A 19,009-nucleotide genomic window follows, 5' to 3' on the forward strand; every position below is an offset into this window, starting at 1 on the left:
ACATATTAATAAATCAGTGATGATGACCTGAGGTTAACATGTTAATATTATTAATAAAACAGTGATGATGACCTGTGGTTAACATGTTAAAATTAGTAAATCAGTGAGTATGACCTGAGGTTAACATATTATTATTATAAATAAATCAGTGATGATAACCTGAGGTTAACATATTAATAAATCAGTGATGATGACCTGAGGTTAAGATATTATTAATATTAATAAATCAGTGATGATGACCTGAGGTTAACATATTAAATATATTAATAAATCAGTGATGATGACCTGAGGTTAAGATATTATTAATATTATTAAATCAGTGATGATGACCTGAGGTTAACATATTAATAATATTAATAAATCAGTGAGGATGACCTGAGGTTAACATATTAAAAATATTAATAAATCAGTGATGATGACCTGTGGTTAACATGTTAACATTAGTAAATCAGTGATTATGACCTGTGGTTAACGTATTAATAATATTAATAAATCAGTGAATATGACCTGAGGTTAACATATTATTATTATAAATAAATCAGTGATGATGACCTGAGGTTAACATGTTAATAATATTAACAAATCAGTGATGATGACCTGAGGTTAACATATTAATAAATCAGTGATGATGACGTATTAATAATATTAATAAATCAGTGATGATGACCTGAGGTTAACATGTTAATAATATTAATAAATCAGTGATGATGACCTGAGGTTAACATATTAATAATATTAATAAATCAGTGATGATGACCTGAGGTTAACATATGAATAAATCAGTGATGATGACGTATTAATAATATTAATAAATCAGTGATGATGACCTGAGGTTAACATATTAATAATATTAATAAATCAGTGATGATGACCTGAGGTTAACATATTAATAATAATATTAATAAATCAGTGATGATGACCTGAGGTTAACATGTTAATATTATTAATAAAACAGTGATGATGACCTGTGGTTAACATGTTAAAATTAGTAAATCAGTGAGTATGACCTGAGGTTAACATATTATTATTATAAATAAATCAGTGATGATGACCTGAGGTTAACATATTAATAAATCAGTGATGATGACCTGAGGTTAAGATATTATTAATATTAATAAATCAGTGATGATTACCTGAGGTTAACATATTAAAAAATCAGTGATGATGATGTGTTAATAATAATTATAAATCAGTGATGATGACCTGAGGTTAACAAGTTTATAATATTAATAAATCAGAGATGATGACCTGAGGCTAACATAATAATAATATTAATAAATCAGTGAGGATGACCTGAGGTTAACATATTAATAATATTAATAAATCAGTGAGGATGACCTGAGGTTAACATATTAAAAATATTAATAAATCAGTGATGATGACCTGTGGTTAACATGTTAACATTAGTAAATCAGTGATTATGACCTGTGGTTAAAGTATTAATAATATTAATAAATCAGTGAATATGACCTGAGGTTAACATATTATTATTATTAATAAATCAGTGATGATAACCTGAGGTTAACATTTTAATAAATCAGTGATGATGACCTGAGGTTAAGATATTATTAATATTAATAAATCAGTGATGATGGCCTGAGGTTAACATATTATTAATAAATCAGTGATGATGACCTGAGGTTAAAGTATTAATAATATTAATAAATCAGTGATGATGACCTGAGGTTAACATATTAATAATATTAATAAATCAATTATCATGACCTGTGGTTAACGTATTTATAATATTAATAAATCAGTGATGATGACTTGAGGTTAACATATTATTATTATTATTAATAAATCAGTGATGATAACCTGAGGTTAACATATTAATAAATCAGTGATAATGACCTGATGCTAAGATATTAATAATATTAATAAATCCATGATGATGACCTGAGGTTAAGATATTAACAATATTAATAAATCAGCGATGATGACCTGAGGTTAAGATATAAATAATATTAATAAATCAGTGATGATGACCTGAGGTTAAGATATTAACAATATTAATAAATCAGCGATGATGACCTGAGGTTAACATATTAATAATATTAATAAATCAGTGATGATGACCTGTGGTTAACATGTTATCATTAATAAATCAGTGATTATGACCTGTGGTTAACGTATTAATAATATTAATAAATCAGGGATGATGACCTGAGGTTAACATATTATTATTATTATTATTAATAAATCAGTGATAACAACTTGATGTTAACATATTAATAAATCAGTGATGATGACCTGAGGTTAACACATTAATAATATTAATAAATCAGCGATGATGACCTGAGGATAACATATTAATAATATTAATAAATCCGTGATGATGACCTGAGGTTAACATATTAATAAATCAGTGATGATGACATATTAATATTAATAAATCAGTGATGATGACCTGAGGTTAACATATTATTAATAAATCAGTGATGATGACCTGAGGTTACCATATTAATAATATTAATAAATCAGTGATGATGACCTGAGGTTAACATATTCATAATTTTAATAAATCAGTCATGATGACATGAGGTTAACATATTAATAATATTAATAAATCAGCGATGATGACCTGAGGTTAACATATTAATAATATTAATAAATCAGTGATGATGACCTAAGGTTAACATATTAAATATATTTATAAATCAGTGATGATGACCTGAGTTTAACATATTAAATATATTAATAAATTAGTGATGATGACCTGAGGTTAACATATTAATAAATCAGTGATGATGACCTGAGGTTAACATATTAATAATATTAATAAATCAGTGATGATGACCTGAGGTTAACATATTAAATATATTAATAAATTAGTGATGATGACCTGAGGTTAACATATTAATAAATCAGTGATGATGACCTGAGTTTAACATATTAATAATATTAATAAATCAGTGATTATGACCTGAGGTTAACATACTCATAATTTTAATAAATCAGTGATGATGACCTGAGGTTAACATATTAATAATATTAATAAATCAGTGATGATGACCTGAGGTTAACATATTAAATATATTAATAAATTAGTGATGATGACCTGAGGTTAACATATTAATAAATCAGTGATGATGACCTGAGGTTAACATATTAATAATATTAATAAATCAGTGATGATGACCTGAGGTTAACATATTAAATATATTAATAAATTAGTGATGATGACCTGAGGTTAACATATTAATAATATTAATAAATCAGTGATGATGACCTGAGTTTAACATATTAAATATATTAATAAATTAGTGATGATGACCTGAGGTTAACATATTAATAAATCAGTGATGATGACCTGAGTTTAACATATTAATAATATTAATAAATCAGTGATTATGACCTGAGGTTAACATACTCATAATTTTAATAAATCAGTGATGATGACCTGAGGTTAACATATTAATAATATTAATAAATCAGTGATGATGACCTGAGGTTAACATATTAAATATATTAATAAATCAGTGATGATGACCTGAGTTTAACATATTAAATATATTAATAAATTAGTGATGATGACCTGAGGTTAACATATTAATAAATTAGTGATGATGACCTGAGGTTAAAATATAAATGATATTAATAAACCTGTGATGATGCCAACATATTTAACAGAATAAATAATGAAATCACTAACGTTAGTTGAATTTTGCAGCGATTCACAGTAGTTAAGTTAACACCTCAAATAACCTACTGTCTTGTGTTTAAACTAGTGCTGTTTTGGTCCACATTTCTGGCGTGTCTTTAAATGAAATTGACATAATACATGCTAAAAAACAAATTATTAGAAAAAAGGTCGCTAAATTAGCTAGAGGGCAAGTTTAGTCGCGTTTAATTACGTTTGCTAGATTTAAATATTCAAAAAAAAATATTGTTAGCTTGTTTTAATTAATACCAGAAAGTAAATCACAGTAACGGTAGAGCAGCACGCTAATCTAAGGTTAGGTATGGAGGGCTAATTAGGCTAACTTAATGCAAACAAAAATTAAACGTTGCTCGTTCACTTCGCTGGAAAAAAGGGACAAATCCATAAACACATATGAATTTTACAATCATTACTCCTTCTGTAAACTTATAGAAGAAAACCGGTGATCTCACCTCTTCAGTTGTCCTCTTCACCTGTCCTCTTCACTCTTCACTGGCAACTGACCCAGCCGAGGCTCGAACCAGCAACCGTCTAGCTGTAAGACGACATCACTCCTTTTTTTTTACTTTTTAAAGAAAAAACTGTTTGATATTTGCTTAAATTGTTTACATATTTATATTTTCATATTTAAGTTACTTGGGATATATTTTATATTTGTGAGAAGATGTTACTTGAGAAATGTTTATAATAATTTCAATATAAAACTGTGAAATGTGGCATACAGTGTAATTTGTTGTTCATCTAAAGTCATATTTTGTTTACTATAAGGTTACAAATTAAAATAAATAATCAAATAAGAACAGAAACTTCAGTTTTCTTAAATATTCAAGCTTATTTATTTTTAATATAAAACCTTTTTGTACATTTATAGAATAACTAACTTTAGAAATAAAATTCTATCATGAATGATATCTTTTCCAATGAAATAAACTTTCTAATAAAGTTTAATCACTTCACAGCCCTAAAATGCAGCTGTACAGTTGAAGTTGAAGATGTTTAACAGAGCAAGAACATTTCACAGTATGTCTTGTAATATTTTTTCTTCTGGAGAAAGTCTTATTTTGATTTATTTTTGGCTAGAATAAAAGCAGTTTTTAATAAAAAAGACAAAATTATTAGCCCCTTTAAGCTATACGGTCTACAGAACAAACCATCGCTACGCAATAACTTAGTTAATTACCCTAACCTGCCTAACTTAATCAACCTAGTTAAGCCTTTAAATGTCACTTTAATCAGTATAGAAGTGTCTAGATAAATATGTAGTAAAAGCTATTATATTTAGAAATGTGTTAAAAAAAATCTGCTCTCTGTTAAACAGAAATTGGGGAACAAATTAAACAGGGGCCATAAACTTCAAATATGGTCTTATTCTGTAAAGGATGTATGTTATTAATAGTTTGTTCTTAATTGTTTTGTTTGTTTTACTGATTTTATTGTCTGCCTAAAGCAACGTTGTAGCACTTTTTTGCCCAAGAAAAATTTCTTCTCAGGGACAAATAAAGTTTATCCTAATCGTAATCCTAATTAGAACAGCATATTCATTCATTCATTCATTCATTCATTCATTCATTCATTCATTTATTTATTCATTTTTTTCGGCTTAGTCCCTTTATTAATAAGGGGAATAAACCGCCAATTTATCCAGCATATGTTTAATGCAGCGGATGCCCTTCCAGCCGCAACCCAACACTGGGAAACACCCACACTCTTGCATTCACACAAATACACTACGGCCAATTTAGTTTACTCAATTCACCTATAGCGCATGTGTTTGGACTGTGGGGGGAACCACAGTGAGGTCATTATGAGACTATTCACCTTATTCTCTGTGGACGAGCGGGCGCTGCCATTTGAATCTTTTTGGAACAAGACTTCCGGTCTCATTCACTTCATTCATTTTTAGTCATTAAAAACTGCTTGTTTTGCTGTTTGATGTTGCAAACTGATATTTCCTTGTTATATTATTCTACTTGGTCTGTATAGTCATGCAAACATTTGTTTGTAGAGCAAGTAGTTTGACCCTTTTTTGCCGTTTATTATTCCTAGTCATTTCTCCCATAGGCGACTGAAACAAAGTTCTAAGACAATCGCGAAAACAGGTGCACTTCCGCATTTTAGGATAAGGTCAATACAGGCCTGAACCCAGAGTTGCTTGTGTTCCCAATGTTTGATCTATGCAGTGTATCTGCTTGGCATCAAGTAGACCTTAGTTCTACAGGAACTTCTCTTGGAGCCGTATACATAAAAGCCGTCAAACACAGTCCAGTTACTCGAGTCTAAACTGTTGCTTTAAACTGAAATTGTCAAAGTTTGAACAATTTAGTCTCAAAAGTTAGTCTGCAATCTTGACTGTACCAGGGGGGGAATTATTTGTTGTATCAGTATATGATATTGTAATATAAAACAACATATTGTCTAACAGTAAAACATTCTCTGTGGGTCCATTTGGCTAAACAGGCTCCATAAATGTGTTAAATCATAGTAAACAGTATATGGCACTACTGATTCAGTAAAGAGATTCCTTCACCCAATAATGAATATTCTGTCATCTTTTACTCAGCCCTTACTATGAGTTTCTTCTGTTTTAAACAAAAGAAGGTATTTTAAAAAATGCTGGAAACCTGTAACTATTGACTTCCATTGTATTTGTTTTCCTACTATGAATGTCAGTGGTTACAGATTTTCAGGATTCTTTAAAGTATCTTTAGTGTTCAACAGAAGAAAGAAACTCATATGTAGGCCCACACAGAATCTGCGCGCGCAGAATTCCGCAGATTTTTTACAGATTTTCCGCAGAATTCCGCAGATTTTTGCAGATTTTCCGCAGAATTCCGCAGATTTTTGCAGATTTTTAGCCCATCATTAATTCTGCTTATTTACTGGAGTAAATGTGTAAATTGAATTTATTCAGTTTATATTCAGTAATTTATTACTTTTTATTTCATATATTAAGGTTTTAGTTATGACACTCCGCTGGATACTCCCAAAATAATTCTACAGAAATCCACAGATTTTTACCAAAATTCTCAGCAGAAATAGCAAAAAACGTCCGCAGATTCTGTCTGGCCCGACTCAAGGTTTGGAAGCGCTTGAGTAAAAAGTTTAGGGAGAACTATCTCTTTAATTGAGTAAGGAGTCATTTAGAATAGTGGTTCTCAAACTTTTTTCATCAAGTACAACCTCAGAAAAAAATTTCTCTCCAAGTACCACCAAAAATGAGCAGTATTGAAATACAGTAGCGTAGTAGGCCCAGTAAAGCAGCTACAACTCTGCACAGTTAAATGTGGCAGATTACAGAAATATAGCCTATATGTCATATATGGCACATTATACATAATTATTGATAAATTATGAAATGTGTGTAGCATATATTTGACATATTTCATTCTTCCGCGTACCACTAGTCGTACACGTACCACAGTATAAGAACCACTGATTTAGAAAACTCACAGAAATGATGATCAGAACTTCAGTTTGATTCACATGATTTTATTTGAATTATTAACAATACATACAAGCAATTCATTACAAAATATTCTGAACACTTAACAATCTCTCTCTCTTATGACAGAACACCAGATTCATATATGTTTAAATTGTCAGTCCAGTTTTCAGAGTTGAAGTTCAGTTCAGTTCAGTCCAGTTCAGTTCAGTGTGGTTTAATTGTCACTGCCGAAAGTCCAAACACTAAAGAGCAAATCCATCGAAGCGCAGCTCCACAAGTCCCAAACCAAGCAAGCCATCGGCGACAGTGGCGAGGAACAAAACTTCACCAATTGACTAAAGTGAAGGTAAAAAAACCTCGAGAGAAACCAGGCTCAGTTGGGCACGACCATTTCTCCTCTGGCCAAACGTCTTGTGCGGAGCTGCAGTCTAGGCACCATTAATCACCATTATTGTCATTAATTACTGACCTCATGTCCTTAGTTCAAATTCATGTTTACTTCATATTGAGAACACAAATGAAAACTTTAGATGAAATCTGAGAGCTCTCTGACCCTCAAACCACACGTTCAGAAGAGCACAGTGCACTGGATGTGTGTCGCACTGCTGAGGTTTAACCCAGAGGCCTGCGCGACTTCCTCTCATTTAAACAAAGCTTGGGCACATCTGAGGTAAACGTCAGCAGTGCGACACACGTACAGCGCAGGACAGAGCTCTCATGGTTTGATGAAGTTTTCTGGGATTTAAACATTTCTTCATCTTTGTGGTTTACGGAGGATCAGAGAGTTCTCGCATTTCATCTCAAATAGTTTCACTTGTTTTCTGAAGATGAAGAAAGGTGTCAGGGAGTTTGGAGCTAGAGCTGTCATTTTGAAGCGAAACTTCTTTTATGCAGACAGAAAAACACAAAAATAATAAAACAGAAATAATGACTTCAGAAGTTCTGTCCTTAACTGCATGTGTGTCGCACTGCTGGTGTTTAACCCAGAGGCCTGCGCGACTTCCTCTCATTTAAACAAAGCGTGGGCACATCTGAGGTCAACGTCAGCAGTGCGACACACATACAGCGCAGGACAGAGCTCTCATCAACACACGTCATGAACTGACACTGAGGAAAAGTGAGGTCTTAGGGGTTTGGAATGACATGAGGGAGTAATTAATAACTTTAACAGTCTTGTGAAATGTCTGGAAATGGTGCTCTCCTCCTCCTCCTCGCTTCTTTAGTGTTTTCTAAAATGGAGAAAAACAATCAGAAACAACACAAAGCTATTTAAGCAGTAATATGAAGGGCTGTCAAATAAAACTCTGTGTCTTCCTCTACCTTCTCTTGAAGAACTGCTTCACAGGATTTGGGGTCGTTGAATTGAACCAGCAGTGCTCTTCAACCTGATGTAACTGTAGCCGTTGAACTGGATTACGGATCAAACACTGGGAAATCAGGTCCACGCATGCTGAAAAGTGGCACAGAGAGTGTGAAATACGTCTGCATACTCAAGATTCATGAACGTCTTTAAATCTTACTACATCAAATGTTACAAAACATCCACAATTAAGTGACTTTAATATCTACAGGTCCTGTGAGCATTATATTTAATCCATTTGACTTATGACTGACATGTGTTATTCTGTCACTGAGGCTGGGATTGTTCAGAGGTGTCTGCTTACCTGTGGATAATCTGGGGTTTATCTGAATGGAGCCAAACATTAATGACTGTCTGTTACAAAAGGCCAGTCGTCCATGCATTATTTCATACAGCATGATGCCTATTGTCCAGACGTATGCCGGGTTAGCATGGAATACACGACCCCTCAAAGCCTCAGGTGGCATGCCGTGTCCAGCTCCTGTAAGAGAGACATTTCCAGAATTCAGTCATTTCATAAGACAATACGGTGAACAAAGAAACTATCACTAAATGCCAACTCACCTCGATAGTCACTTTTATTGAAAGGCTTGTGGGTAATTGGCTGAGCACAACCGAAGTCGATCAATTTGAGCTCTAATCGGGGTAGAGTCACCAGGATGTTCGCCGTGTGTATATCACCGTGGAAAACTCCACGCTCGGTGCAGAACATTACGGCTCGGATCAACTGACGCATTAACCGGCGTGCTTGGTTTTCTTCAATGTCCCCTGTATCTTTGATGTACTGAAGCAAGGTCTGGCATGACTCTGCGTACTCCAGAATGAGAACAAAGTTGTCCTCAAGCTCAACCCAGTCGTGTAATCTGATGATGTTTGGACATCGCGGTGCATTCATCAACCTAAGCATCATTGCCACTTCCGCAAGCACAGGTGTGGAATGACCATCCTAGAAAGAAAACAGATTTCTCCATTAATGTTAAATGAATTTTAATTAACTCCACAGCCCGACATTCATGTGTTCAAAACAAATGACGGATGAGTAAATGCTCGGCACATTTTCACTGTTGTGTGAATTATTCAACTTACAACGTCCAGATAACGGTCCTCTTGACTCTTCATCATACACTTCAGGGCAACCTGCGAAAAAAACAACAACAACAAATTAAATTAAAGCCAACAAATGATTTATATTTAATAATCAGGAGGAAAATGTTGACTGAATTTAAATAATAGTTCTCTACCTTTACTCTTTTCCTGCGTTTGTGAGATGCCACATACACCTCGCCAAAGGCTCCTTTTCCAATCAGGTCTCCGACTTCAAACTGGGACAGATCAAATCCTGAAAAAAGCAGGGAGAATTATTAGAATTGTCTGGTATGAATCGGATCAAATAAATGACTCCTGTCCTTCAAATCTTAATGTATTGCAATGATCTAAAAGCAGCAACTTTTATCAGAATTGCAGGAGTAAACTGATTACTAATTTATATTAATTACGAATTACAGAATGATGACTTACCACCCTGGCCTGGCAGACATTCTGAGTCAAGGTCTGGGTCTGACTCGAGCTCGGGCTCAGGCTGTGGCGTAAAACGCTGGACTACATCTGTGTCACAGCACAGGAAAGGACGCTTCGCAGCCTTCCATACTCTCTTGAAGAAAGCAGAGACTCTTTTCCATTTCCTTCCTTTCTTGGGTTTTTCTAAAATGAAGACAACAAACAGAAACATCTCCATGAACAGAGCTGCAGCTACAGTGCTCAGAATATTCATATATGCTGTACACGCCATTTTGAAAATGAATATTTTTATCCATTTCTCAGTGATTATCGGTAATATATATTGGTGCATTTGAACAAAACAGATTTATTAAACAGATTTATTTATTAAATTAATATTTTAGTCACAGAACATTTTTAGAAATGGAAAGATAATACAATTAAATCTGTGCAAAACAAAAAACAAATTTCAACAAAATTGTCTATATATATTTTTTTTCTCTTTGATTTTTGCTATTTTGGAAAATTAAATTGAATATTTTCTCCTAACATATACATTTGGGCTACTAATTTTTGAACCATTATTGTAAGTGATTTTGTTAGATAAGCTCCAGATTTGGCTTTAGTACTGACTAAACTAATGTACATGCACAAATATAATATTGTAAAGCATCCTATAGAAAATATGAATTTAAATGAGATTTGTGGGGGTGTACTCATATATGTTTAGCACTGTATTAATTAATACACAACCAACAGTACAACAAATGACACTGTCTGATTTATAAACTAAAAACAACAAAGCGTAAAAAAAAACAAATGGCAGAAATAAAATGAACCAAATTCAGGATGACTCACCATCAGTCCCATCAATTTTAGAGGGGTCTTGAACAGACGGAGGCGACTCAGGACAGGCCGAATCTGCACCCGTCATTTTCTTAGTATTGGAGGGGCCATGGACACTGATTGGCTGAGGATCTTCACAGACCTGGCCTGGCAGACACACCAGCTCAGTGTCAACATGACCGTTGAGGGCCGTTGAGGACTCAGGTTGGGCCGAATCTGCTGTTTGCTTGATCCTGGAGGGGCCCGGAACACTCAACGGCTGAGGTTCTTCACAGACCTGGACTGGCGGACGCATCTGCTCAGGGTCAACATGATCTGCGATGGTCGTTGGCTTGATCCTGGAAGGTCCTGGAACAGCCAACGACTCGAGACTGTCGCAGACCTGGACTGGCGGACGCATCTGCTCAGTGTCAACATGACCTGTGAGGGCCGTTGAGGACTCAGGACGGGCCGGATCTGCCTTTGGCACTTCTGCTGTTTGCTTGATCCTGGATGGGCCCGGAACACTCAACGGCTGAGGATCTTCACAGACCTGGACTGGCGGACGCATCTGCTCAGGGTCAACATGATCTGCGATGGTCGTTGGCTTGATCCTGGATGTTCCAGGAACAGCCAACGACTCAAGACTGTCACAGACCTGGACTGGCGGACGCATCTGCTCAGTGTCAACATGACCTGTGAGGGCCGTTGAGGACTCAGGACGGGCCGGATCTGCCTTTGGCACTTCTGCTGTTTGCTTGATCCTGGATGGGCCCGGAACACTCAACGGCTGAGGATCTTCACAGACCTGGACTGGCGGACGCATCTGCTCAGGGTCAACATGATCTGCGATGGTCGTTGGCTTGATCCTGGATGTTCCAGGAACAGCCAACGACTCAAGACTGTCACAGACCTGGACTGGCGGACGCATCTGCTCAGTGTCAACATGACCTGTGAGGGCCGTTGAGGACTCAGGACGGGCCGGATCTGCATTTGGCACTTCTGCTGTTTGCTTGATTCTGGAGGGGCCCGGAACACTCAACGGCTGAGGTTCTTCACAGACCTGGCCTGGCAGCAACACCGGCTCAAGGTCTGCATGTGCTGTGACGGTCCTGGAGGGACCTGGAACAGGCAGATGCTCGAAATCATTGACATCCGACTGTGGTTCAAAGGGAACCACTCTGCTCCGGTCACAGCTAAGGAAAGGGCGCTTTGCAGCCTTCCATGCTCTCTTAAAGAAAGCAGAGACTCTTTTCCCTTTCCTCCGTTTCTCTGGGTTTTCTAAAGTAAAGGAAATGAACAGGGAAATATTAGAAAACTCATTAATCCACAGGTTTAAAATAGACAAACTGCTGAAAATTGAACATATAAAAGACAATCACACAAAAGAAACAACAACAATAAAAGTACAATTATAATAGAAAATGTTTGTAAACTACAATTAATTAATTAAATCATTTCTATGATGTGAAATGACAAACACAACCTGATAAATAGTCAGTCATCCATTTACTCATTTTTGAGTCAATATTCTGAGTTATAGAATATTTTATTACAGTTATAGTTTGAGCTATTTAACATCACCATCACAATGTTTAATCAAATTTATGAAGCCTTTTATTTCTTTAATTTTTGTCAGTGGGTGCCACATCTACATCTTCATTCTTCCTCAAGCACCACTTCTCCACCACAAAAAAACTAATCCACATTTTTTCAGCTTTCCATTAGCAATCGTCAAACTTAAGTGAACAATTTCTCTCGCTCTGGATCTTCAGTTAAGAAATCTGTGAGTAAATTATAACTTTAAACATTTAACAATCAGTCTTTGAAATCCAAATGAAAAGAGAAGTCTTGCTCCAGAACTTCAGTTACAGAAACAGAGCTGTAGACATTTATTATTATGGATGTAAAGTTGGGTTTATATTTGCACATTTGTTCATTTACCGGTCTCTAAGTTGTTTACCATGCTAATTTGAATATTGGGTCTGAAAACGCATGTAAGTAAGACTTTAAATCAACATTATCACTAATTAATTGACTGTAAACAAGATTGTAGAATGATAGTCGTTGGGTGTTATGATGATTTCCCCATTTAGAATTTGAAACAATATTTCTGTTATTATATTTTAAAGGAGAAAGTCAGAATGTGTGAATGTAAAACCAACTTTCCCTCAATTGTATTAATTTATCCCTGCTTAAACAAATAAAAGACTTAAATATAACATTCTCACTCAGTTTGCTCAAATATAACAAATATTCCTCCACAACATCAAAAACTAAGAAAATTACTGTGCAGGTCTACACATAGAGTTTAAATTAAAGTAATATTTGAATGTTTTTTTTTATCAGAAACTTTAACAAGGCACAATTTCTGTAGAGTGGAAAGGAGAAACTTAAAAGCCAGAATGTCAATACATAAACTGACAGACAGCAGGCCTCAATCACAAAGTCAGAAAATACACAATATCATAACTACACGAAACAATCACGAGAGGTTGAATATTTGCCTGTTAAGTCGGTAAGTTGCGTTATATGACGATATATTATTATTTTATAGTTTTTATTAAATAATAGGTGAGAATACACCGTTTTTGTAAACTCTCATCTCACCTGTTGGGCTTCTCGACATGGTAGGAGTTGTAGGAGAAGCCATCGAGTCACTCTGATGATAGTTGTTGACAAATACAGGCGTGATCAAATTTTCTCGAGTAAAAAACACAGTTGACATATTATTTTCTGTTTGAGATGCAAAACAAATCGCTAAAGTCATTAAATCACTGTTCACTGTACTCGATCGTTTGTCACTCTGAGGAATTCTGTCGGCCATGGCAACGGCATTCTTCTCGTTCTATTTATTCGTCATCAGTAAGGTGAGGTGCGCGGGGTGATCCAAGTTGGCGCTCTGATCGCCTAAGTTTGTTTCGCCCTAATACTCAGTTGCTGTTTTTGTCAGATAATAAATTCGTAACAGATAAAGCGTGACATATACAGTGATGAAAGCTTAAGCAATTATTATTAAATTGCTATCAGAAATATCAGTATAAACTGCAGTGAGCAGCACCATTTATTATCTTTTACTAATAAAGCATACAAACATGTATTAAATGTATTTATCAATTCATTTACAAACATGTATTAAAGTTGTATATCACAGTCAATAATAAGTGGACTTCAGTGTTTCAAATATAAAAGATTGAATAAGAAATATGAAGGGTTGGGCTAAAATAGGCCTTAAATTATGCACAAATAACCTCACTAGACAGACATTGGCCATCTGAATAATAAAACATTAAAACAGTAATAATTAAAATAATGTCCTTAATTCACTTTTTATGCCTTTCTTGTAAATTAGTAAAATTCACTGATAATGAAATTCATCTATGAGCTAAAATATTATCGCTAAAATATTATCATTATCAGTGGATTTTACTTATTATATAAAACTCTATTTAAAACGTATTGATTTATGCAGGATTTTGGTGCTGGACACTTTTTATTCCCCGTTTTGTGTTAAACAAGTAAAACAAATGCAGGCTACAGGAGGCGTTGTGCTTCATTCAGAACAAGACAAGCTTTGAGATTACTGCCATTATGCTCAATTATTTTTTATAACATACTAAAACCCCCAAAACAAACCTCTTTGCCTTTGAAATAAATTTTTCTTTCATTGTTCATCTCTTTTCACAGGACTACAGGAGCATGCTGCATCTCTGTATAGTAATGCTGCCATTTGATATTAATTGAACATTTTAATTTGATCATTTTAGTGTAATAAAACATAAAACGAATAAAGTGAAAGAAAAATAATAACGAAATGAATTAAGACAAATGCTTCATATTAGTCTAAAGATCGTGTAGTTGAACATGACTAGTTGACTTTTTTGTTAGATAAAGGAAAGTCAGAACACATGTTTTATTATTTTAGTAAATATGTATTTATTTATTTTGCACTTTACGTGTGTTTGGCTGTAAAAGCACATCTACAGGTGTTTCTCTAAACAGCAGGTCAGATTTTCTCCAGGTCATCATTTATTTCAATTTAATTCATTTTGTGTAAAAAAAATATATATACATTAATTAGACCTGTCCAGTGTCGTTTGGAGTGTGTCGGATTATTATCAGATCAGAATGAAACGAATGAAGTGAGCAGGTGTAAACAGCCTCAAAACCTTGGACGGGATTAGCGCATTCTCCGGTCGTAAAGCCTTTATCGGACAGTTATTTTCAGAAATCAGTTAATTAGACAATTAAAGACAATTAGAGAATGACAATCAGTTGTGACAATAAATATTTAATATCAGTTGTTTTGTACTAAAATGGTCCTGTGGCAGGTCTGATGGACTGCCAGTAAGAGCCTTTCTTCCCACCTTCATTCAGACATGCTTTAGAAATGTTGCTGTCAGTAAATCTCATGTGTCACAATCAGGAAGGTGTGAAGTTGTATGTTTTGGTGTGAATCTGTTGTGTTTGCAGTGTTTGATTCAGTCCCGGATATACTGGAGGGTTTGTCTCGCAGGACGGTCAGGGTCGGCTGCCGCTGGAGGTGGCGTTGATGACCCGCATAACTTCAGCTCCTGGCTCCCCCAGTGTCCTGCAGCTGCTGGACTGGTTTGACCATCCCAGACGCTACGTCCTGATCCTGGAGTGTCCGGCTCCTTGCCAAGATCTCCAGAGCTTCTGTGAGGAGAACGGCTGTCTGGACGAGCGTCTGGCCAAGAAAGTGCTGGTGCTGCGGCGTCCTGCACCGAAACATCAAGCCAGAGAACCTGCTGATCTCCACATAGTCCCAGGACATCAAGCTACTGGACTTCTGCTGTGGAGCTCTGCTGAAGCGCTCGGCCTACAAATACTTTGCAGGTGAGTTTGAGTCACAGAAGGAAAATCTGGATCAGTTGATGAGAAGGGATACATAGAAAGTGTTCACAGACATTTGCTTTATAATAACTACAGTAAGTGCTAACAGAGTACAGTAAATAAATAATCAGGTTGCATTTCAGTAACACACTGATAATAAATGTACACACATTATATGTTTCCATGACAGAAATGACCAGGTATTATTTCGATTACTGCAATAAATAAATGCAGTAGGGCTGAGCGGTATGGGTAATTCATTTATTGATACATTTTCATCAGAGTCCTTTTATTAATCGCCAACTTATTCAGCACGTTTTTACGCAGCGGATGCCCTTCCAGCCACAACCCATCTCTGGGAAACATCCACACACACTTATTCACTACGGACAATTTTAGCCTATCAAATCACAAAAAAACCGGGGGACACCAGAGCACCCAGAGGAAACCCACGCTAAAGCAGGGAGAACATGCAAACTCCACACAGAAACGCCAACTGACCCAGCTGAGGCTCAAACCAGCAACCTTCTAGCTGTAAGGCGACATCACTACTTTTTTTTACTTTTTAAAGAAAAAACTGTTTGATATTTGCTTAAATTGTTTACATATTTATATTTTCATATTTAAGTTACTTGGGATATATTTTATATCTGTGAGAAGATGTTACTTGAGAAATATTTATAATAATTTCAATATAAAACTGTGAAATGCGGCATACAGTGTAATTTGTTGTTCATCTAAAGTCATATTTTGTTTAGTATAAGGTTACAAATTAAAATAAATAATCAAATAAGATCAGGAACTTCAGTTTTCTTAAATATTCAAGCTTATTTGTTTTTAATATAAAACCTTTTTGTACATTTATAGAATAACTAACTTTAGAAATAAAATTCTATCATGAATGATATCTTTTCCAATGAAATAAACTTTCTAATAAAGTTGAATCACTTCCCAGCCCTAAAATGCAGCTATACAGTTGAAGTCAGAATTATTAGCCCTCTTTTGAATTTGTTTTCTTTTTAAAAATATTTTCCAAATGATGTTTAACAGAGCAAGAACATTTTCACAGTATGTCTGGTAATATTTTTTCTTCAGGAGAAAGTCTTATTTTGATTTATTTTTGGCTAGAATAAAAGCAGTTTTTAATTAAAAAAAAAAAAAAAAACATTTTAAAGACAAAATTATTAGCCTCTTTAAGCTACGGTCTACAGAACAAACCATCCAATAACTTAGTTAATTACTCTAACCTGCCTAGTTAACTTAATTAACCTAGTTAAGCCTTTAAATGTCACTTTAATCTGTATAGAAGTGTCTTGATAAATATGTAGTAAAAGCTATTATATTTAGAAATGTGTTAAAAAAATCTGCTCTCTGTTAAACAGAAATTGGGGAACAAATTAAACAGGGGCCATAAACTTCAAATATGGTCTTATTCTGTAAAGGATGTATGTTATTAATAGTTTGTTCTTAATTGTTTTGTTTGTTTTATTTATTTTATTGTCTGCCTAAAGCAACGTTGTAGCACCTTTTTGCCCAAGACAAATTTCTTCTCAGGGACAAATAAAGTTTATCCTAATTGTAATCCTAATTAGAAACACCTCACGTAAGCCGTAATTTGTTTTTAGTAATTTGATACAAAGATTATATAATACATTCATAAATGCATATCAGTAAAGTTAATTAATAAATTAATTTCGAGTAGATCACTTGTTATGATTGCTTGCGGCCGGTCCAGCATTATCCAATGTATAATTTACCAATCAGACGATTCCTCAGCCACTATAAATACCCAAAGTTCCATATGACAGCCATCTTCGTTTTGAAGGATCCCCCCTTCCACCCCTACTCCTCCTCCTTTCCAAGATGGGTGGCACGGTGGCCCAGTGGTTAGCACTGTTGCCTCACAGCAAGAATGTTACTGGTTCTAGTCCTTACCAAGCCAGCTGACGTTTCTGTGTAGAGTTTACACTTTCCCCCGTGCTCACATGGGTTTCCCCCTGGTTCCCCGGTTTCCTTCCACTGTCCAAAAACAAGCAACTTAAGTTACTTGACTAATCCAAATCGGCACTATAGACATGCTCCTAGTAAGTAGTTATCTCTTAAGAGCAATCACTATCTGTTCATTAGCTACTACACCAAGGTTATAATAGTTTTGGATTTTTCATTAGTTTTAGTTTCTATTTCGTTTTGACTTTTTATTTTTTAAATTCAGTTAGTTTTAATTAGTTTTAGAGGCAGATTTCGTAGTTTTTATTAGTTTCTATATTTTAAAAATGTCTTAGCTTTAGTTTAGTTTTTATTAGTTTCAGTATTAGTTTCAATTTTTTTCTTAATGAGGATATTTGTTAGGTACAAGATTCAAAATCAACAGTATAAATATTGTATAATAACAACTCAGCCACACATTTTTTTAAACATGTATTCAGAGAACACATGAACACTATCATCTACCACAACCATCTACCCATCCTCAAGTTAGACACACAGTAGTGATAGACGGGGCCGGATTAACCTATGGGCATTATGGGCACAGGCCCAGGGCCCCGTCCGCACTTAGATTTTGCCTACTTTTCATCACAAGAAAGACAAATGGGAATCATTAATAAGTGTGTGTATTATGGAGGACTCAAATTCCTAGAACCGGATTGGAGAGGTGTTCTCCAAATCATGTGCATTATAAGTTTGTAGAAGTTATACATCAAAAATACCTTAAATATAAATTTTAGTACTGCTTCAGTGAACTTGAACAAGTATATTAAAATCCATTAATTTCCCCTAGTTGTATTAGTACTTTTTTTTTTTTCAAAATGTGCTTTAAATGCTTTAAAAATAAGTTAAATCTTTGTAAACTAGAAATATATGTAGTGTATATCAATTATTTAAAAAATGTGGGCAATACATTATAAATTAATTTTATTTAACAAATATATTAATCTTATTTTTTAATTCAACTATGGGGTGCGGCGATAGGGGGCCTTCAAGACATTGTGCCCAGGGGCCTCTGAATTATTAATCCGGGCCTGATGATGAAAACTTCAGATTTTTAACACGGATGTTAGGACTCAACATTATGTAGTCAGCAATAGTAATTTCAGTCAATTAAAATGATCAGAAAAGTCTTACAGTAAAGTTTTGCAACCCGACTGAATCATGATTCACTTATTTAAATTCCATTACGATTGTCTGATATGAAATAAACTTACGTTTTTCACCAGATGCTCTCATATAAGCCCTCGGTTTACCCGCGCTGCTGTTCCAGTTCAGTTCAGTCACACAGCAGGCTGAGGGCTGGTTCACTGAATCACGCATGCGCAGTATTATCGGTTCACCGCTTCTCAATGTAACGTTAATAACTGAATGAGAG

The 19,009-nt window shown here is 34.8% G+C and overlaps 2 protein-coding genes across 6 annotated transcripts in view; one reads left to right on the forward strand and one right to left on the reverse strand.

Annotated features, from left to right (window-relative positions):
* LOC141380918 (serine/threonine-protein kinase pim-3-like) overlaps nucleotides 1-19,009 on the forward strand; it is an 85,650-nt gene that overhangs the window by 32,491 nt on the left and 34,150 nt on the right. The gene's annotated exons all lie outside the window — the stretch shown is intronic.
* Nucleotides 7,126-15,321, reverse strand: LOC110438404 (serine/threonine-protein kinase pim-2-like). Of its 5 annotated transcripts, none has more exons than XM_073942921.1 (10): nucleotides 13,402-15,321; nucleotides 11,450-12,072; nucleotides 10,825-11,194; nucleotides 9,988-10,170; nucleotides 9,711-9,808; nucleotides 9,556-9,606; nucleotides 9,034-9,415; nucleotides 8,774-8,950; nucleotides 8,430-8,559; nucleotides 7,126-8,338 (listed from the first exon to the last, which is right to left on the reverse strand). In XM_073942921.1, the coding sequence occupies exons 1-10, from the start codon at nucleotides 13,616-13,618 to the stop codon at nucleotides 8,329-8,331; spliced, it is 2,241 nt and encodes a 746-aa protein (XP_073799022.1). In that variant the 5' UTR covers nucleotides 13,619-15,321; the 3' UTR covers nucleotides 7,126-8,328. The 5 variants fall into 5 exon arrangements, with proteins under 5 accessions (XP_073799022.1, XP_073799023.1, XP_073799024.1 ...); XM_073942922.1 differs by having other exon boundaries at nucleotides 7,133-8,338; nucleotides 10,825-11,089; XM_073942923.1 differs by having other exon boundaries at nucleotides 7,134-8,338; nucleotides 10,825-11,089; nucleotides 11,600-12,072.

Source organism: Danio rerio, chromosome 25 (assembly GCF_049306965.1).
Source record: "Danio rerio strain Tuebingen ecotype United States chromosome 25, GRCz12tu, whole genome shotgun sequence".
Classification (NCBI taxonomy): Eukaryota; Metazoa; Chordata; class Actinopteri; order Cypriniformes; family Danionidae; genus Danio; species Danio rerio.

Excerpts from the sequence above, each read along its gene's own strand:
- LOC110438404 (XM_073942920.1), bottom strand. The coding sequence starts at position 13,618 with ATGGCCGACAGAATTCCTCAGAGTGACAAACGATCGAGTACAGTGAAC. Across the intron at positions 9,607-9,710 it reads AACGCAGGAAAAGAGTAAAG|GTTGCCCTGAAGTGTATGAT; the intron begins GTAGAGAACTAT and ends TTTTTTTCGCAG. Across the intron at positions 9,416-9,555 it reads AGGACCGTTATCTGGACGTT|GATGGTCATTCCACACCTGT; the intron begins GTAAGTTGAATA and ends TTTTCTTTCTAG.